General features: G+C 40.1%; 1 protein-coding gene across 1 annotated transcript in view; it reads right to left on the reverse strand.

Moving 5' to 3' along the window:
- WDR27 (WD repeat domain 27) overlaps nt 1-17,785 on the reverse strand; it is a 147,300-nt gene that overhangs the window by 114,343 nt on the left and 15,172 nt on the right. The window contains exons 7-15 of the mRNA XM_015415401.1: nt 16,200-16,270; nt 15,432-15,543; nt 10,722-10,854; nt 10,120-10,223; nt 9,709-9,776; nt 8,071-8,204; nt 6,598-6,674; nt 5,366-5,444; nt 2,748-2,822 (exon numbers count right to left, since the gene is read on the reverse strand). Of these exons, the coding sequence (XP_015270887.1) occupies nt 2,748-2,822; nt 5,366-5,444; nt 6,598-6,674; nt 8,071-8,204; nt 9,709-9,776; nt 10,120-10,223; nt 10,722-10,854; nt 15,432-15,543; nt 16,200-16,270 (853 nt within the window). The remainder of the gene's footprint in view (nt 1-2,747; nt 2,823-5,365; nt 5,445-6,597; nt 6,675-8,070; nt 8,205-9,708; nt 9,777-10,119; nt 10,224-10,721; nt 10,855-15,431; nt 15,544-16,199; nt 16,271-17,785) is intronic.

Consider the following 17,785-nt stretch of genomic DNA (forward strand, 5'->3'; position numbering starts at 1 on the left):
GAGTGGTCTGAAAATTAAAATAGATCAAAGGGCCTTTCCACAGTAACTGTTAATTGCTCATTGTTTATTCTTCCTTTTTCTCCCCCTTCCCTTCTTTGACAAGGTCCTATTAACGATGGTTTGAATTAGTGAAAGGACAAGTTTGAGCTTTGGGTGTATGGCTATATATTAGTTATGTGTTTATTTGAATTCTATGTTTTACAACTGATGTGTTAAGATTTGGTTAAGATATTACCTTATCCAATTATTTATTTATTTTAATTTGTTATCTAGCTTCTCTTATGTAATTTAGGCTTTTTAGGGGGGGTTATGTACAATTTTTATTTTTAAGAAACAAACACAACAAACACACACACATAAAATGAGGGGTTATGTTACATCATTAAGTTGTCTGTTTAAATACCTCATACAATATTTATTTATTTTCTTTATTCCACCTTATATTTTTTGTATGTCTTTTGCATATATTTAACAATAAAGTTCTTATTTCTTTCTATATTAGCTGTATATCGATATATTTCTTTTATTATAGTCTTCATTCCATTTGTAAAATCTTGACCATGTATTTTCAAAGCTTCTGTGGCTTTTTCAGTTGTATAGGCTTTTTTATTTGGGGGGCATTAAAAATTGGATCAAACAGAAAAATTAATTTACCTTTATTAATTTACCTTTCCATTATGTAATTAATGAATTAATAAAATTGTCAAAAATTATCAGGATCTTAGAGTATTAAAAAGTTAAATCTCAGATTAATTTTAATCAGCTGCTAGGCTTTAAAAATATATATATGAGTAGGAAATGAGTTTGGCCCTCTGACCTCTGCAGGCTTCCCGCTAATAAACTAACTAAGCTAGGCACCTTATTTGATAATGTCTAATCTTGCAACTGCTTTTCTCTTTTACAAGATAATTCCTCCCTCTCAGAGGAAAACAAGTTACAAGCAAATTCTTTAGTCCCATTGCCTTACCATACTCCTACAATGCTTAGCCATGCTCCCACTTTACCTTCTCCTGACTTACCCATAGAAGAGGAAAGGGATTTGGCTCCTGGGAAAGACACTCTTCAACTTGTAGCCTAGCAGACTTTTTTCATCACTGAGACTTTAGAGAAGATCTTTAATAAAATTAATGCTTTATCCCAAGTTCTTTCTACCAATTTTGTGGACCGCATCTCATCTCAAGATTTGCCTGAAACCCTTATTGCCATCCAGAAAGACTTACGCAGAGGCTATAAAATACAATCTAAGAAGTCTACGGGAACCTCCTTGATATCAGAACCTTGTAAATTATCATTGACCATATGTCCCTTTCAAGACAGTTATTGACTGGAGAGGGAAACGACGCTTAAATTTTATACCCATCGTGTTCCTGCTTTGATCACTGCCAAACGGCAATGGTTTGTCTCATATGGAATCATCCCTAAAAAGGCGAGGTATATTCATTTATACCTCACCTTGCCTTTCTCCCCAGTGGGGACTTACGGAAGATCCATTTGGGGGGGGACGCGGGGGGACGCCATCCCCCCGGGTGAGGTGTGGGAGGGCGGGGCCTGGAGCTCCCTGCTGGTGCCCGCTGGAGGTCGCCGCCGGCTGTGGGGAGGACATACTTCCGGTGATGTCAGGGGGTGTGGCATATGCTAATGAGTTATGCTAATGAGTCCCCCTAGCTCTTTTTCTACGAAATGACCCCTGGACCTAGGTGATTTACATCATTGTCCTTACCTTTATTTTATCCTCACAACAACTCTGAGGTAGGTTAGGCTGAAAGAATGTGACTGCCCCAAGGTAGGGTTGCCAAGTGTAAATCCCTCTGGAGCGGGGGACTCACGTTCGGCGTCTGGAGCACACGCGCACACCACACGCACGTCACCCAGAAGTGACGTGACGACGCCGGGCACGCTGGGGTGGGGCCACAACCATCCAAGGGGAAACCATAGAGTTTCCCCTCGAATGACCGTGGCCCCGCCCCCAGCATGCCCGGCGTGGTCGCGTCACTTCCGGGTGACATGCACATCGGGGTGGGGTTCTCCCCAGGGCCCGATCCGCCGGCGGCGGGGAACAGGCCTCTGGGGCGGGGGTTTCCCCGCCCCCCGGGGGGACTTGGCAAGCCTAGCCCAAGGTCAGCCAGTGAGCTTTTATGGCACAGGCAGAGATTCAAACCTGGGTCTCCCAAATAAGTCCTGCACTATTAACCACTACACCACACTTTAGCCCCTTTTAAGCTTTTTTTCTTATTGTCCAATTCCTGACAGGTCTGCTGAACGTGTTTTAAAGCTGTCATTACAACTGTGTCCTACAAAGTTTTCAAGGGTTCACACAATAAAAATAATAAAAACTTCACACAGCCCAATATTTTATTGCAAGATAATACTAAGATTAGAGAAGAAGAGAAGAAGAGGAGACTGGATTTATACCCCACCCTTCACTACCCAAAGGAGTCTCAGAGAGGCTTACAATCCCTTTCCTTCTGCTTCCCAGAACAGACACCCTGTGAGGTAGGTGGGGCTGAGAGAGCTCTCTCGAGAACTGCCCTTGAGAGAGCAGCTCTGAAAAAACTTATGACTGACCCAAAGTCACACCAGCAGCTCCCTGTGGAGGAGTGGGGAATCAAACCTGGTTCTCCCAGATTAGAGTCCGCACTCCTAGCCACTACACCAAACTGGCTCTCTGTATCTATCTGTCTTAAATATTTATCTGCATTTATCTGTCTTAAATACCTTTGTTTCTATAAAGCCTTCGTCTTACTCACTGTTTGCAACTTCTCTTGCCCTTTGATGCCAAATTGCTTTGCTTGGCAGTAGTCCTTGGAGAAAACATGGTCATTCTGAGGGTAAAGCAAGAGCACTACTATAGCTGACAGACATTACGTAGAAGCAGCGAAAATTATCTGAAAACCAGGAGATCTGATCTACACACATCAGCCTTATTCAAGAGACATTAAAATCATGTAATATCTCAAAGGACTTGAAGCCATTAAGGGTCTGATAACTTTATTTCCATGGCTATATGTCATGACTGTAACACAACCCTGAATACTTGTCTGAAAGGCAGGCCATGTATTCTTTAAATAAAGAAAAATAAAGAAGAAATCATGGCATAAATGTTTGAATTATATAAACCTGCCTCAGTACAAGAACATCACTAAATCTAAATGATCAGACAAGCAGACTATCAACAGAAATACAGCCAGAGTTTTGTATGCAATGATTCTGCAAGAACCCAGAATACATGCAAAATGTGATATTAGACACAGAATTCATCTTTCCAAGAATTTCAACTTTAATTAAAGAAATAATGGTCTCGCTTTTATGGCTGTGAAGGTATATGTAAAAGTGCATGGGCATACAAAAAATCTCAAAATCAAGAGAAGTTCAATAAGATGTTTTGTTGAAGGCTTTCATGGCCAGAGCTCATTAGTTGTTGTAGATTTTCTGGGCTGTATGGCCATGGTCTTGGCATTGTAGTACCTGATGTTTCGCCAGCAGCTGTGACTGGCATCCTCAGAGATATAACACAGAAACATGGAATACTCTCTGTGTCAATGTGAGAAGAAAAATGGTAGGCAGGTAATTTATACTACTCAGGAAGGTGGGGTTTATTATCATTATCTTGTAGGAGTTTCCCAGGCTGTGACATGCTAATGGAGAAGTTTTCCTGAGGAGGAAATCCATATGCAAAAGAACCCTAATGTGTACCAAGAAGAACAAACTACAAGATATCAAGATATTCTAGACTCTAAAGATAACCTGAAATCGCTACAGAGTTTTACATGGTGGCAAAAGGTACAAATGGAACCTAGATATGCTAAGGATAAACCGTTAGGCTTTTATGATAACCCTTTAGAAATAGATAAGACTCTTTTGTATGTGGAACAAAAATTTATTAAAGAATGTATGCTTTGTTGTTAGAATACAGGATGCAAGACAAAGTAGTGAAAGATGTAATGATTCAATGGGCAAAAAAATTGGGGCATAATATAGACATAGATCAATGGTCACAGATCTGGAAGAAAAATATAAAAATTACTGAAGCCATCTCTTATAAAGAGAATATATATGTAAAATGTTCTATAGATGGTATATTACTCCAGAAAAACATGTTAAATTTGACTCGAATTCAAGTCAGTGTTGGAAATGTCAAAATAAGATGGGATCCCTTTACCATATGTGGTGGTTCTGTGACAAAGCCAAAAAAGTGGGCCTGGAAATATTGCAGAAAATGTTAAAATGTTCTATATCCTTTATACCAGAAATATTCTTGTTAAATATTTTACCTGAAAGCTGTAAAAATGACTCTTATTTGATTCTGTATGTAGTTGCTTCCGCTAGAATTTTATATGCAAAATATTGGAGAAGAGTGGAAATTCCTACTAAAGAAGGGATTATAAACAAAATGCTGGAAACAGCAGAAATGGATAAATTGACTTTATTATTGAAAGAATACCCAGAAAAAACCTTTGAGAATATATGGACAAGGTTCTACACTTGGTTGGAAAATTATAATAATTTAAAGCTATAGTCAAACAATACACTGGTGAGGATAAAGAGAAGAGGTTTTGCTACAATGGCAATGAATGGTTAAAATCTTTTGAGATGAACATTTGATCAACATGATTTAGTTATTAGGCATAAGCATTATAATTACTTGAAGATTTCCCCCTGCGTATGTATGTATGTCCGTGTGTTAAATGTATGTATGGAAAAAAAAATGTATGTATGGAAAATTTAATAAAATATTGTAAAAGAGAAAAAAAGGAAAGCATGTCCTACAAGATAATGACTCAGTCCTACCCCACCTTCCTGAGTAGATATAAATTACATGCCTACCATTTTTCTTCTCACTTTGGCACAGAGAGTACTCCATCTTTCTGTGTTATACCTCTAAGGATGCCAGTCACAGCTGCTGGCGAAATGTCAGCCTGGAAAATCTACAATAACTAATTCAATAAGACTTTTAGCAGTTGCAGTTAGGGCTACAGTGCTTTAAAAAGCATGGATTTGACTAACAAAATCAGAACAAATTATGCAAAGCAGCAAATACTGTAGATTAAATTATACAGACATGTTTAGTTTGCACAATTTATACAGTAGCATAACTCAATATTTTCATTATAGAATGTGGATCACCTGTGCTCAGATGTATAATTTATCTTGTAGTACATGTACCCCATGAAAATAACTACTCAGTTTTGATACACAACAAGTGATTTCAGAATGTATGCCAGTTTCCCAAACTTTCCCAAACATTTCTTTTCACCTTAGCTCATCACAGTCCCAAATTAGTCTATTTTATGCTTTAGTCTTACAGTACATCATCCATATGTCAAGCATGCACTAACACTTTGTTGTCACCATAATTTGTACTTACTGTGGCGTTGACGTGTAACCTGATGACTTAATTTTGCTGTGGAAAACCAGTGGCTTATCTTTTATCGTGCTCTTTTTATCTGTGATTTTTGAAGTTAGGAGTTACAATAAAAAGAAACACTACTTAATAACAGTAAATAAATGTTTTTAATGACTATGTTGTTACAGATTTTGGATTCCCATACATTCATATAAGTTGCTTTCTATTTTTTAAATTCTTTTAATACATTGTTTAAGTATCAAAATATTCATTTTTTATGACTGAGCTATGCCTTTAACCCTATTTTAAATGGATATAATTTTTTAAAGAAGTATCTTTTATACACTGTTACAGTGTCTAGGACAGGCAGCACACAGTCTGACATCAACTACAGCAATCCTGACTGAGTTCCTGCTTAGGCATTCATTACAGTTCCCACACATATATCTTTGCAGACACAGAAATTTTGTCTCCACTGAATAAAGTGGGACAGCCCCTTGTAGGCAACAGAACTCTACCTGCACATCTGAATCCCTTTACCCATAAGGGGTAGTTGGATCAGGGCCTGAGTCTTTGCTTCAACTTGTATGTATGTTTCACTGAAATTAAGTGGACTTATTTCCAAGTATAGATGTTAGTATTGTGGTAAAAATTTTGCATCAAAAAACACCAAATGCTGCGCAAAATATGTTAGACCAGACAGCTCATTCTGTCACTTAAGGCATGCATAAGAAATTGTTTACTTGATTCTGCTCATAAAGATAACATGGATTAATATATCAGATGGAAAGGTCAAAGGTGAATTCTTTGATAAACATATATGGCTATAGAGTTTAAAACAACTATTATGACAAAGGGCAGAAACAATAGTATCTTGACGGAATTTAAAGAATTACAGTGCAATCCTATGCAGAGTTACTCCAAACTCAGTGAATTGATTTGAGTTGGCTTAGACTGTGGTAACTCTCCGCAGGAGATGGCTACCAGTCTTTTTTTTGTTCAGTTGCACATATTTAGCATCAAAAACAAAAGAAGGAAAAAATAACCCAATACTACTAACATCCAGGGAGAAAACAGTCAAAGTAAGTAGAAGAACCAAACAGAGCGGTAAACCCAAAATGTAAAGAACTGCAACATGGACCACCTTTTCCTTAAAGCAACAAAAGAGACACTTAATGACACTTCAAATTAAAAAATACAAAGCAGTTTACAAAATCCCTGAAAAATTAATATGTGAAGTGGAAATGACTTACCCAATTTATCTCTTTTGTTGACAACTTTATTTTTTTCTTTCTTCATGCACAATGGAGAGGTTGGCAGCAGAGGACAACTAAATCAGGTAATCAACATGCATCATTTTATATATATTACTGGGAAATTTTCATTGTAGCTAGTCACCCATTTATTAGAGAGCAGACAGTATTATCTCTCGGTCAGTGGTTTGAGGACTGTGGACTATGTTAGATCTCTGGTCTCATACTCACTCATATAACACCACCTGCTTTTGCATATGCCTTTCAAAGAGTACAAAAATAAAAAAGGAACATGTGCCCAACCCAATATAATAATAATTTTTAAAATTACATTTTATGTCATCTACATTTGCTAAGTTGCAGAACTAGTGCCATATAGCAATTAAGAGACTGCAGCTGTGAACGAGGAAGTCCCCCATAAAAACTCATTTCAGCCATGAACACAGAGGTCCTAACTACACATTATGTACTCTCTGGATTCTGATGATCAGACATGCAATACAAGCTCCATGGTCGAAAATCAGTTCCCAGGCACGTGGGGACAGATTCAGTTTGGCAATCGTTGATTGTTTAAATGTTTTAAATGTTTTAACAGTGTTAAATGTTAAGTTTTAAATGTTTTAACTGTATATGAATTTGGCACATTGTGCCAGGCAATGTGAGCCGCCCTGAGCCCGCTTGCAGGGAGGGCAGGTTATAAACACAATAAATAAATAAATAAGATCTGAACCACAAGACCTGCATGGACAAAAAGCTCCATGGCTGGGGTGTGGGGGGCCGAAGAGAGGAGAGAGAAAGCAAGGACATGAAGATACTTTTGCAGTGGACTCCTACAGGTATAGAATCCTTTTCCACCAGAGATTTGCAAAGGTCTCCCCCTCCTTTGGAAACAACACACAATCTTAAAATAAAGACTAGCTTTCGATAGCCAACTGTTAAGTCACTAAAGAGGTAGACAGGTATATACAAATCCACACTCCCCCATACACTATACAAAAAAATCCACAGAGAAGACTTTCCATGTGGCTTTGTACCAATGCTTTAAAGTCTCATTTTAGGCACAGTGAAACCCCACAACTTTTATAGTTCCCAACCCTACTTCTCCCATATTGACAGCAGGAAAGTTGCGAAAGAGAAGAATGGTGCTTCCTAGATTGGTTGCTTGATGAGTCATGTTCTCTTAAAATTACAGTGCCACTTTAGAGACTTTGGGGATCCTATTCAGCTGGCGTTCTCTGGAGGAATATCAAGGAATCTCTTCCCATTTAACCTGCAGTCTCCCCAAATTCTGCTTGAGACAGAATCTGGTGGAAAACATGGGTTACAGTTTACCATCTGTCATGCTTTAATCAGATTTATTCATGCTTTAGGTCTTTTAATCAGGCTTTAAACTGAATCTGTGGTGTTAAGAGGCAGAAATTCAAAATAAAGCAAAACAGACTCAACTTTAACTTAAGTGAAATGATTCTGTACCTGGCAACAACTGAAAGACCTTTCTCTCTTCCACTTACAAGAAGCTTGCTCTGCTGAGAGCTCAACAAGGCAGCGACATTAATCTCCAGCAAGGCAATTCTATTCTCAAACATTGACGTCAGCAAACATAAAACCTGTAGAGCGACATCCATCAAATATTTTAAAACAGAATTGTACCATTATACTAAATGAATATCAACAAAAATGAAAACTGAAAGTTCTGTGTTACACATGCAATTTTTCCAGAAAGCTAGTTCATATCATTCTGACACTCTCTCAAGTAGGGGTGTGCAAAAAAAAAAATAAGAATTCGGCCCGATTCGGATTCGGCCAAATCGGGAAGAATCAATTTCGGCTGGCATAAAGACTCCTGCATGTCAATTTCGGCAGTTGGAGCATTCAGGAGTCTTTCAGCCAGCCGAATGTCAGTTTCAGCCCCATTATATCCTATGGGCCATTGAAGTCAATGGTGAAAGCATAGAGTATATTCTTGGGGCGGGAGGGGAGGGGGTTTGAGGGAGTGGCTCCAAACTCGCAGGGCAGATGCTGGAGCCTCTCCCCTAGATACCAACCAAGTTTGAAGAACATTGGACCAGGGGGTCCAATTCTACGGACCCTCAAACAGGTTGCCCCTATCTCCTCCATTGTTCTCTATGGTGGGGGGGGGAAGTTACTTTTTCCCACCATAGAGAACAATGGAGGGGATGGGGCAACGTGTTTGGGGGCCCATAGAATTGGACCCCCTGGTCCAATGTTCTTCAAACTTGGTTGGTATCTTGGGGAGTGGCTCCAGCAGCTATCCTGTGAGTTTGGAGCCTCTCCCTCAAACCCCCTCCCCTCCAGCCCCCAGAATATACCCAATGTTTTCACCATTGACTTCAATGGTCCATAGGATATAATAGGGCCGAATTCCTGCCGAAAATCGGTGGCAATTCGATTCAGATCAGAGAATCTGAATCAGCCTGCAGCAGCCCGAAAGGGGTCTGAATGGGCCATTTTTGGGGGTGCATTTGGTTTGGACAAACTGAATGCACATCCCTACTCTCAAGATAACTTAGAAATAAACCTGCATCCGAAAATCTGCAGAGTGCTAGTTTTCGCTTCATCACATCTCCCAAGTAAGGATGCTCAACTAATTGTTACTTTGTTTGTCACCTTCATAATTCAAAGGTAACCAACCACCCAGCCACACAAACCAAACAGGCAAAGTGGCTGTTCAGACTGTTTTCTGGCTGCACCCTTGGTTTTGGTAAAAGTAGCATCAGAGGAGTGAACAGAAAGGGATATAGTTCCATGTTAGAGGATATGTTTAATGTAACTGAAGCCCTACATTCAATCTTCTACATCTTGAGATAAAAACACTTTAAATATGTAGGTTCCAAATAGATTTCTCCTTTAGACCAAGAAAAAAAGTAGCCCTTCAGAGCTGACAATACTGGAATATTATTCCTTTCCTGTTTAAAACAGCACTATAAATCTTTCCTTTATAAAATCGGTGAAATTTTTCTCATGGCTTTTGGAGAGAAAACATCATCTAGTGATATTTCTAGGATACAGTGACAAGATTATTTTATAGAGGAAAGATTCAAACACATAAAATAGTGCTATGCGTTTTTAAAAAATCGTTTCAGTACTTACCTTACCACTAACTGCCTTCCTCATTAAAGCACATGATCCAGCAAATTGAACACTGAGGTCACTGTAATCTTTACAGATGCAAAAAAGAAAAGAATAAAAGAATAAAATAAAAACGTAATTTTCTAAAACAGAAACTCATCAATTCAAATACTGGTTCTAAATGGCTTCTTATATGAGCTTTCAATCAATTTAATTTCATTCAGCAAAATTACACTCAAATTTAAAACGGAGTGAAAAATATTCCTAAATTTCTAGTGTAATAATCACAAATAAACTTGGGGTTTTTTATTCAGTGGAAACAAGAACAAGGAAGTCACAGGTGGATTAAAAGAACTTTTAAACAGAAACCCTGGCTTTACATATAGTAGCTGTTAATCAGATCAAATGGCTGTAAATATTATGTAATCATACCTCTATAATGTAAAACAGCTTCCACCTCAAAATTTGCCAGATTGATTATGAATAAACCAGTGGAAGTTCCTATCCACAAGCATCGAGCATTCACTGATGAAAAACTACATTAAAATAGAAAGCAGATATCTTTATTTTAAGTCCCTAAGCATCAGAAGTACAACAAAGCACATTTAAATTCCACAGCCTTGATCTGGGGAAGCCTTATCAAATGGACCAGAAATTGTACATATACAAACTCTGGTTCTTCCTTACAGTTAGGATCCATGAGTATTCTCCAAGAAAGACAAAGCTCAATTTAAAGATAAAGGTAGTGAGGCAATGATGATGCAAAGGGGAAGAAATAGGGTGATGGCAAACTGCAAGGTTGTTTACAGGCTACCCAAGTATAGATAAAAACCAAAACTCTGTTCTTGATCACAATAAGAAACTGAAGGTGCATTACATATTGCTCTGTCGTTACTACAAAATTGTTCTCCTCCTTGATGTAGCAACCCCAGTGGCTATATTTGATAAAGGGGGAAAGGATTGTAATGGATGTGTGATGTGTAGTTCTGCCCTCAGGCACAAAGTGAGTAATACCAAGCAATCAATGCACTTACCTTTGTTCTTCATCATTTAAATTTACAAACTTGTCACAGTGCTCAATTCTGAGAATAGGAAAGGTGGTCTCAATTGTTTCTTCTGCTCTTAAGTCATTTGCAGTATATACCTTGGAAGCATTATGAATTTCATCTGAGGAAAACAGACAATGGCTACTGGGTATCACATCTGAAACAGGTTGATCAAAACAGTCAGTTAAAAAAATGGTATTTCTAAAACCAAAAGTATCAAGTTCAGAATTAGATTTAACTCAGAGTAGTTTCAGATGGCCATTGATGGAGATGGTAATACTTATATCATAATGAGGAGCCATAGCTCAGTGCTAGAGCATCTGCTTTGCTTTGCTTGCTCAATGCCCCAGTTTCAATCCCTGGCATTTCCAGTTAAACGGAACCAGTGGCAGGTTTACATTACAGTGAGTGAACTTGAGGCTCCATGCGCGTCTTCTGGACCCATTCTGTATTATTTCAATCCGCTCAGCCTAGAGTAAATTGACAGATTGATTTCAACAGTACGCCCAACCACATGCAGCCTTGATCCGTGCCCCTCCTGGCTACTTAAAGCTGGCTGCGAGGGGTTTCGAGGCACCCTCAGGGACATTATCAACAAGACCCTCTCCGAGGGGCTGTTCCCAGGGCTCTCAAGGAAGTGATGGTCCGCCCTCTCTTAAAAAACCATCTCTGGACCCGGCCGCATTGGCCAACTAACGGCCAGTCTCCAATTTACCCTATTTGGGCAAATTAATAGAGTGGGCAGTGGTGATACAGTTGCAGAGCTTTCTGGATGACACTCCCATGCTGGATCTCTTCCAGTCCGGCTTCCGACCAGGTCATGGGATGGAGACAGCACTGGTCGCCCTCACAGATGACCTCTGGAGGCATCTGGATCGGGGCAGGATGGCAGTGCTGCTGTTGTTGGACCTGTCAGCGGCGTTCGACATGGTTGATCGCCCACTGCCTCGCCGACGTGGGGATTCAGGGGCTTGCCTTACAATGGCTTGTCTCCTTTCTCCAGGGTTGGGGACAAAGGGTGGCACTTGGGGAGAAGCTGTCCCGAAGGCACCCACTAATTTGTGGAGTGCCACAAGGGGCAGTGGAGCTGCGGTGGCTCAAGTGATTAAGACGCTGAACTGCAGGCTGTAGAAGGTTGGTAGCTCCTGCCAACCTAGCAGTTCGAAAGCAAGAAATTGCAAGTAGATAAATAGGTACCACTTCAGTGGGAAGGTAATAGCGTTCCGTGCGCCTTGGTGTTTAGTCATGCCGGCCACATGACCACGGCTAGAAAACTGTGAGCTAGCTCACACTAACTCAGGGAGGGAACACTGCCCCCAACCCCCTGCTGGCATTCTGGCTTCATAATTGCTTTTAAAATAATTAAATATGATCCCCCCTTTAATAATTAAATATGATCCCCCTTTAAAACCCTTTGTAATTATGTGGTTCTCCTTGTCAAAGTCTACTTACCTTACTGGGAACACAAGGAGACTAGGGCCTTGGCTTTCTGGCTCTTCTTGGACTTCTTACAGAGCCCCTAGTCTAAGAGTCCCTAGGCTAAGAGCCACAGGCAAAGAGCCCTTTAGCTCGTGCCTCTGGCAAGGTGCTGCCTTAAATAAAGGCCTCCCCCAGCAGAGGGCAGGGCAGCAGCTATTCAAATTCACCTGAGCACTCAATTTACATTCAAACAATTACCCTTTCTCACCCTATCTCAAGCAGCCAGGACTCTGCAACAGCTCTAATCCCTTCCACACACTCCCAAACACAGTCCTCCCACACAATACCCTCAGCTAAATCCCCTCAGCTGAAAGCAAGTAAAAAAAACACTCACCCCTCTAGCCGCTCTCTCTCCTGCTCCTGCTCCTTCTCAGAGCTCAGCTGGGTCAGTTATTCTAACCCAGGTATGATTAGAGCAACTATCACTTTGGCCAACCAAAGCCTTTCAAAGAAGGACAGTAGCTGGCGTATCAGACAAAGTTGCTAGAAGGTATGCGGTGCCACAGAGATTCCAACCAAGACCAGCAGCACCCCCAAGCTATCAACCTGATTTTTTAGGAGGAGTGCAACACAATTCAGAAAAGTCTGACTCCTCAATCCTTGAGTGGCCTTGTCACTGACCAACAACACCTCAGTCTTATTAGGATTGAACTTCAGTTTATTGGCCCTTGTCTATCCTACTACCTTCTCTAAGCCTCCACAGACCCACCTAATCCAGCAGTGGGGGAGAAATAGTACTGAGTGTCACCTACATATTGGGGACACCTCATTCCACACTCCAGGATGATCTCTCCTAATGGTTTCATATTGATATTAAATAACATGGAGGATAAGACTGACATTTGCAGGACCCCAAAACATAAACACCATTGGCTGAGCAGCAGTCCCCTAGCACCACCTTCTAAAAACAGTCAGCCAGTTTCAGCTCAGCCAACCATTCCAGAAGGACACCATGATTAATGGTATCAAAAGCAGCCAAGAAGTCCAGGAGAACAAGCAGGGACACGCTCATCCTGTCTCTGTCCTAGAAAAGATTGTTAATTATGGTGACGAAGGCCATTTCTATCCTAATATAGATTGTATGTTTCTTCCAAAACTACCTGAAGATGTGTGGATACTATGTTCTCAGGCACCATACCCAGGAATGTAATATTGATTGTTATTGAGGTCATTCAGCTCCAGGGAAATCTTTTTCAGGAGGGCTCAAAGGACTGCCTCCCTCAAGGCGGCTAGCACCACCCACTTTCTCAAGGAGGCATTTACATCCTCCTGGAGCCAACTGAAGACCCCAACCCAGCTCACAGGTATTAACCAAAAAAGGGGAAGTTGAGGCTAGAAATGATGGGTACACGCTTTGAAGCAGCTCATTCTCTTAATGAGGCTTCACCAACTGGAAGATATCTATATAGCCGGGATCAAGCTCCACAAGAAGGCACAGGCCGTTCAGAAGTTGTTCATGTCCATTGCCTTGGTCATTTCTGCATACTGTTAGCCAGCAAGGAGCTTTTTGCCCTGTTTATGAACTATGTCTAATGTGTGCCAAGGGACTATGATGATTGGTGACCAGACTGAGATGCCAGATATGTACCAGCAAGAGCCTGAGAACATGGATCCCAAGTCACTCCATTTCAGAGATGTTCCTGTACACACAAAAAGAGCCAGGCCAGCAGCCATTTGCTTTGGCTGTTCAAACAAAGAACTTACTTCACCTTCACCTGGCATGTTCTCCCCCCCAACAACTTCGTCAAAGGATTAAGTTTTTTCTTAACAAAGGAATTAGCTCGGCAGCCCACCTACCCACCTGGAGAACCGGTTCTGCAGTCTCAAGACAAAAGAGGACAATCAATGCTAGCTGCTGACTCAATCATCATGCTAATCAGGTGTCTTTGGGCTACCAGCTTAATTGCATCAATCATTGTCCAAGCTAAGCCCCTCACTTCTACTGCATAAACTAATCAGAGAGGGGCTGTGTCAAGGGAGGAGTCCAGCAAGCCCTCCCCATGTGACATCCCAGAGGAGGTGGGCCAAGTCATGTGACTAGGACATGTGACCACCTGAAGCCACCCCCAAGGGACATGTGACTAGGACAGGTGGCCAGCCTGGCCCAGCCTCCCAAACCCACCTTATAAAAGGGGACAGCCGGCCATGTGCTCGCTCTCTCTACACCCCCTCAACGACCGCTATACTCTCTGACTCTCATCCTTGTAGCAATCTGCTACCCATCCTACCCCAGGCTTTTAGTCTGCAGCTAAGGCCTACCTTGTGCTTTCTGCTGGTCAGTCTGCACACTCCATTTTCCTAGTATAATCCCCATTTTTCTAGTATTCCCTTATTTTTCCATTTGGCAAGCTTCATCTCTTCGGACCAGGTAAATATTGTCAAACCAAAGAATATCCTGCTAAAGCAACTGTGTTAAGGATCTATCTTTATTTCCTAGCATATGTATAAACGTGTGTGTGGTTGTGTATTGTTTGAATGATATATATCTCTCAGTAAAGAGACATTATATTTTTCTGAATCTAGTCTCTGTGTCTGTTCAGATACTTACAGCAAGGGTGGGACTTCTGTATACATTGGTGAGAACCCTAATTTGCCTATTGCCAATTAATAATCATAACTTCACCTAGATTAATTAATAATTAAAGGCAATTTGGCTAACAATACCACAGGATGACCAGGACTTCAACAGAAGCACCAGCAGATTGTGGAATAATTACTGCCCTGGGTACAGGTATACCTGTGTGCTTGACATACATAAGAGATGTTCCTGTAGTCAAAGTACATACATGCGTAGGCCATTTGGGTAACAACAGAATCCCTATTCTGACCAAAATCCCCACCATATACTCAAAGTTGGGACCCCAGTGATAAAGCGCCTGGTGAGTGTCACAGAAGTCTGACGTTCTACAGTCACTCCCTTTGTCTTTCCCACCAAACCTAGGCTGATTCTGCACTATGGAACCTGGATGACACAGTTGGGAGGGATCTACTGCTCCCTTTTCACCCAATCAAATCTTTGCAATGCACATCAGAAAGGACTCCATATCCAAGACTAGATCCTGTGCAAATGCTGACTTACTATGAAACAAACCTAGTACATGTCCATTATGCTGTAAGTAAAATTAGCAATGGTAATCAAAGATCCACTATCTGAAAAGCACACATTAAACCTTCTCACCAGTTAATATCTGGAAATATTTTCTGAAACTACTGTCTTACCCAATGGTTCAGATGTCCTTATTTTGCTGTAAAATTTATCTCTCTCTTTTTTCACATTGATATGTACCACACAGCGATACTGATGTCCACTAATCAAGCTGAAGATCCACACCTGAAAGAGAGTTAAAAATCCAACTGTAAACACCTTTTCCCCTGTTTTCCCTGAGCTCAAAGGCATACTTGTGGCCATGGACTGAACATAGGCATTATAATAAAGCTGATCTAAAATACAGAATTCTCAGTTTCTCCAGCTTGCATATGAAACAAAACTTAATTGGCAAACAAAATTTTTGGGCTACCATTAAGATTAACAATTTTTGATCTGTGCTACACTGACTATTATGTGACTAATGAATGCTTAACTATTTTAATTAATTTATTTATTTGACTTGATTTATATACCACCCTCCCCATAAATGCTCAATTAATATAATACAACTAAAACAACAATTAATGCTAAAGAGTAAATTAAATGAAACTTGACGTATTAACATTTCTTATTTATGTATTGCTTCTTATGTAAGCCGCCCTGAGCCTGTCTTAGTGGGCAGGGCGGGGTAAAAATCAAATCAATAAATAAATATCAAGCAGTGTAAAGCAGCTCCTAATATCCAACATTATGATGGCTGTGGCAGCAGTTTGTTGAATGCTAAATCAAAAGGCATGATTTTGCTATCTTAACTTTCAAATCCAGACATTTAAAGATCCGCAAAATCACATTTTGGATATTTGACCAAGGCTGACAGTAAATTGTATTTCATTTCTTACTTGTCCATCTGCGCATCCAGTGATAATATGTTTATTTTCTTCATCAATAAAGAGACTTAAGAGAGGAAATGCTGTAAAAAACAATGGAACTGTATTATTGTCAATATATTAACCTGCAATACAAAGATGCAGCAGCAAGAACTCTTTGCTCACTCAAATTGTTGTATAGAAGTTCTTAATACTAATAATACAATACATTGGCATTGCCTATTGTCTTCAGTTGGACAAAACTTGAACAAGTGACTGGGAAATCAATCAGTCATTATCAGCTACAGAGATAAACTTTTAATAGTGAATGTAGCAAATGTGAACAGTGGAACAGTATAAGTAAGTGCAGAGACTGAAATTTCTCAGCGGAAAAGAACTCCTCTCACTACTTTCGATGGAAAGGGAAAGTATTGCCTACTTCACTGTTGAAAGTCAGTGGAAACGGTGAAAATGAAACTCAGTAGACCAAACTGAGGCACTAATTGCATGCTATCCACAAATGCAAATAAGAGAGCTGTTATTTTGCGAAAAACAGTTTCCAGAAGACAAAACTTGAAGCAGAACACCAACAGGGTGTGAGTGTGCAGGTGTGTGTGTGCAAGCACATGCCTAATCCTGTCCCTGCCTGCATAAGCAAATATTTCTTACTCCAAACATTACTTTATAAAATTTACCTTGTTACTTTTTTTGTTTTGTTTTTGCCATCCAGTTGCAGCTGACTTATTGAGAACCCGTAGCATTTCAAGGCAAGAGGCGTTCAGAGGTGGTTTGCCATTACCTGCCTTTGAGTAGCAACCTGGTGTTGCTTGGTGGTCTCCCACCCAAATACAAACCAGGGCCAACCTTACTTAGCTTCTTTTTTTTTTTTTGGTAAACAAATTTTATTTTCTCAGGAATACAACATGTAAGATTAAATCATTTCATTCTATCAATTGTCTACCCCATTCCCAGTTCCTCCCCTCCCTCCAATGGCTTCCCACAATGCTTCCACCCCTGCTCCAAATTACTTCATATCATCAACAATATCAGTTTCTTATCATTACAATCTAAAGATAACATCATTTGACTTAATATTGATCTAAACATATTAAGTTTTGTTTCACATCCCAGTTCTTTTCCAGATATATTTTAAAGTCACTCCATTCTTGAAAAAACACGTCGTCTTCTTTATTGTTCAACTTCTTCGTAATTTTGTCCATCTCTGCCATGAACAGAACTTTTTGTATCCAGTCCTCAATTTCTGGCACTTTCTCTGTTTTCCAAAATTGTGCATAAATCATTCTCGCTGTTGTGATTAAGTACCAGAATAAGGTCTTTTTAGTTGTATTGACTTCTTCCATTTTCAATCCTAAAAGCAGAATTTCCGGTGCCTTTTTAAAAGAGCATTTCAAAAATTTTTGCATTTCTTTGTGGACTTTTGTCCAAAAGTCAACTGCTTTCTCACAAGTCCACCACATGTGGTAAAATGAGCCTTCATGGCTTTTACATTTCCAACACTTATTTGACATATTCTGGTTCATATTTGCAATTTTTTTCGGAGTCATGTACCACCTATACATCATTTTATAACAATTCTCTCTAACATTGGTACAAGGCGA

This window comes from Gekko japonicus, unplaced genomic scaffold (genome assembly GCF_001447785.1).
Source record: "Gekko japonicus isolate JY-2015 unplaced genomic scaffold, Gekko_japonicus_V1.1 scaffold1194, whole genome shotgun sequence".
NCBI classification, from domain to species: domain Eukaryota; kingdom Metazoa; phylum Chordata; class Lepidosauria; order Squamata; family Gekkonidae; genus Gekko; species Gekko japonicus.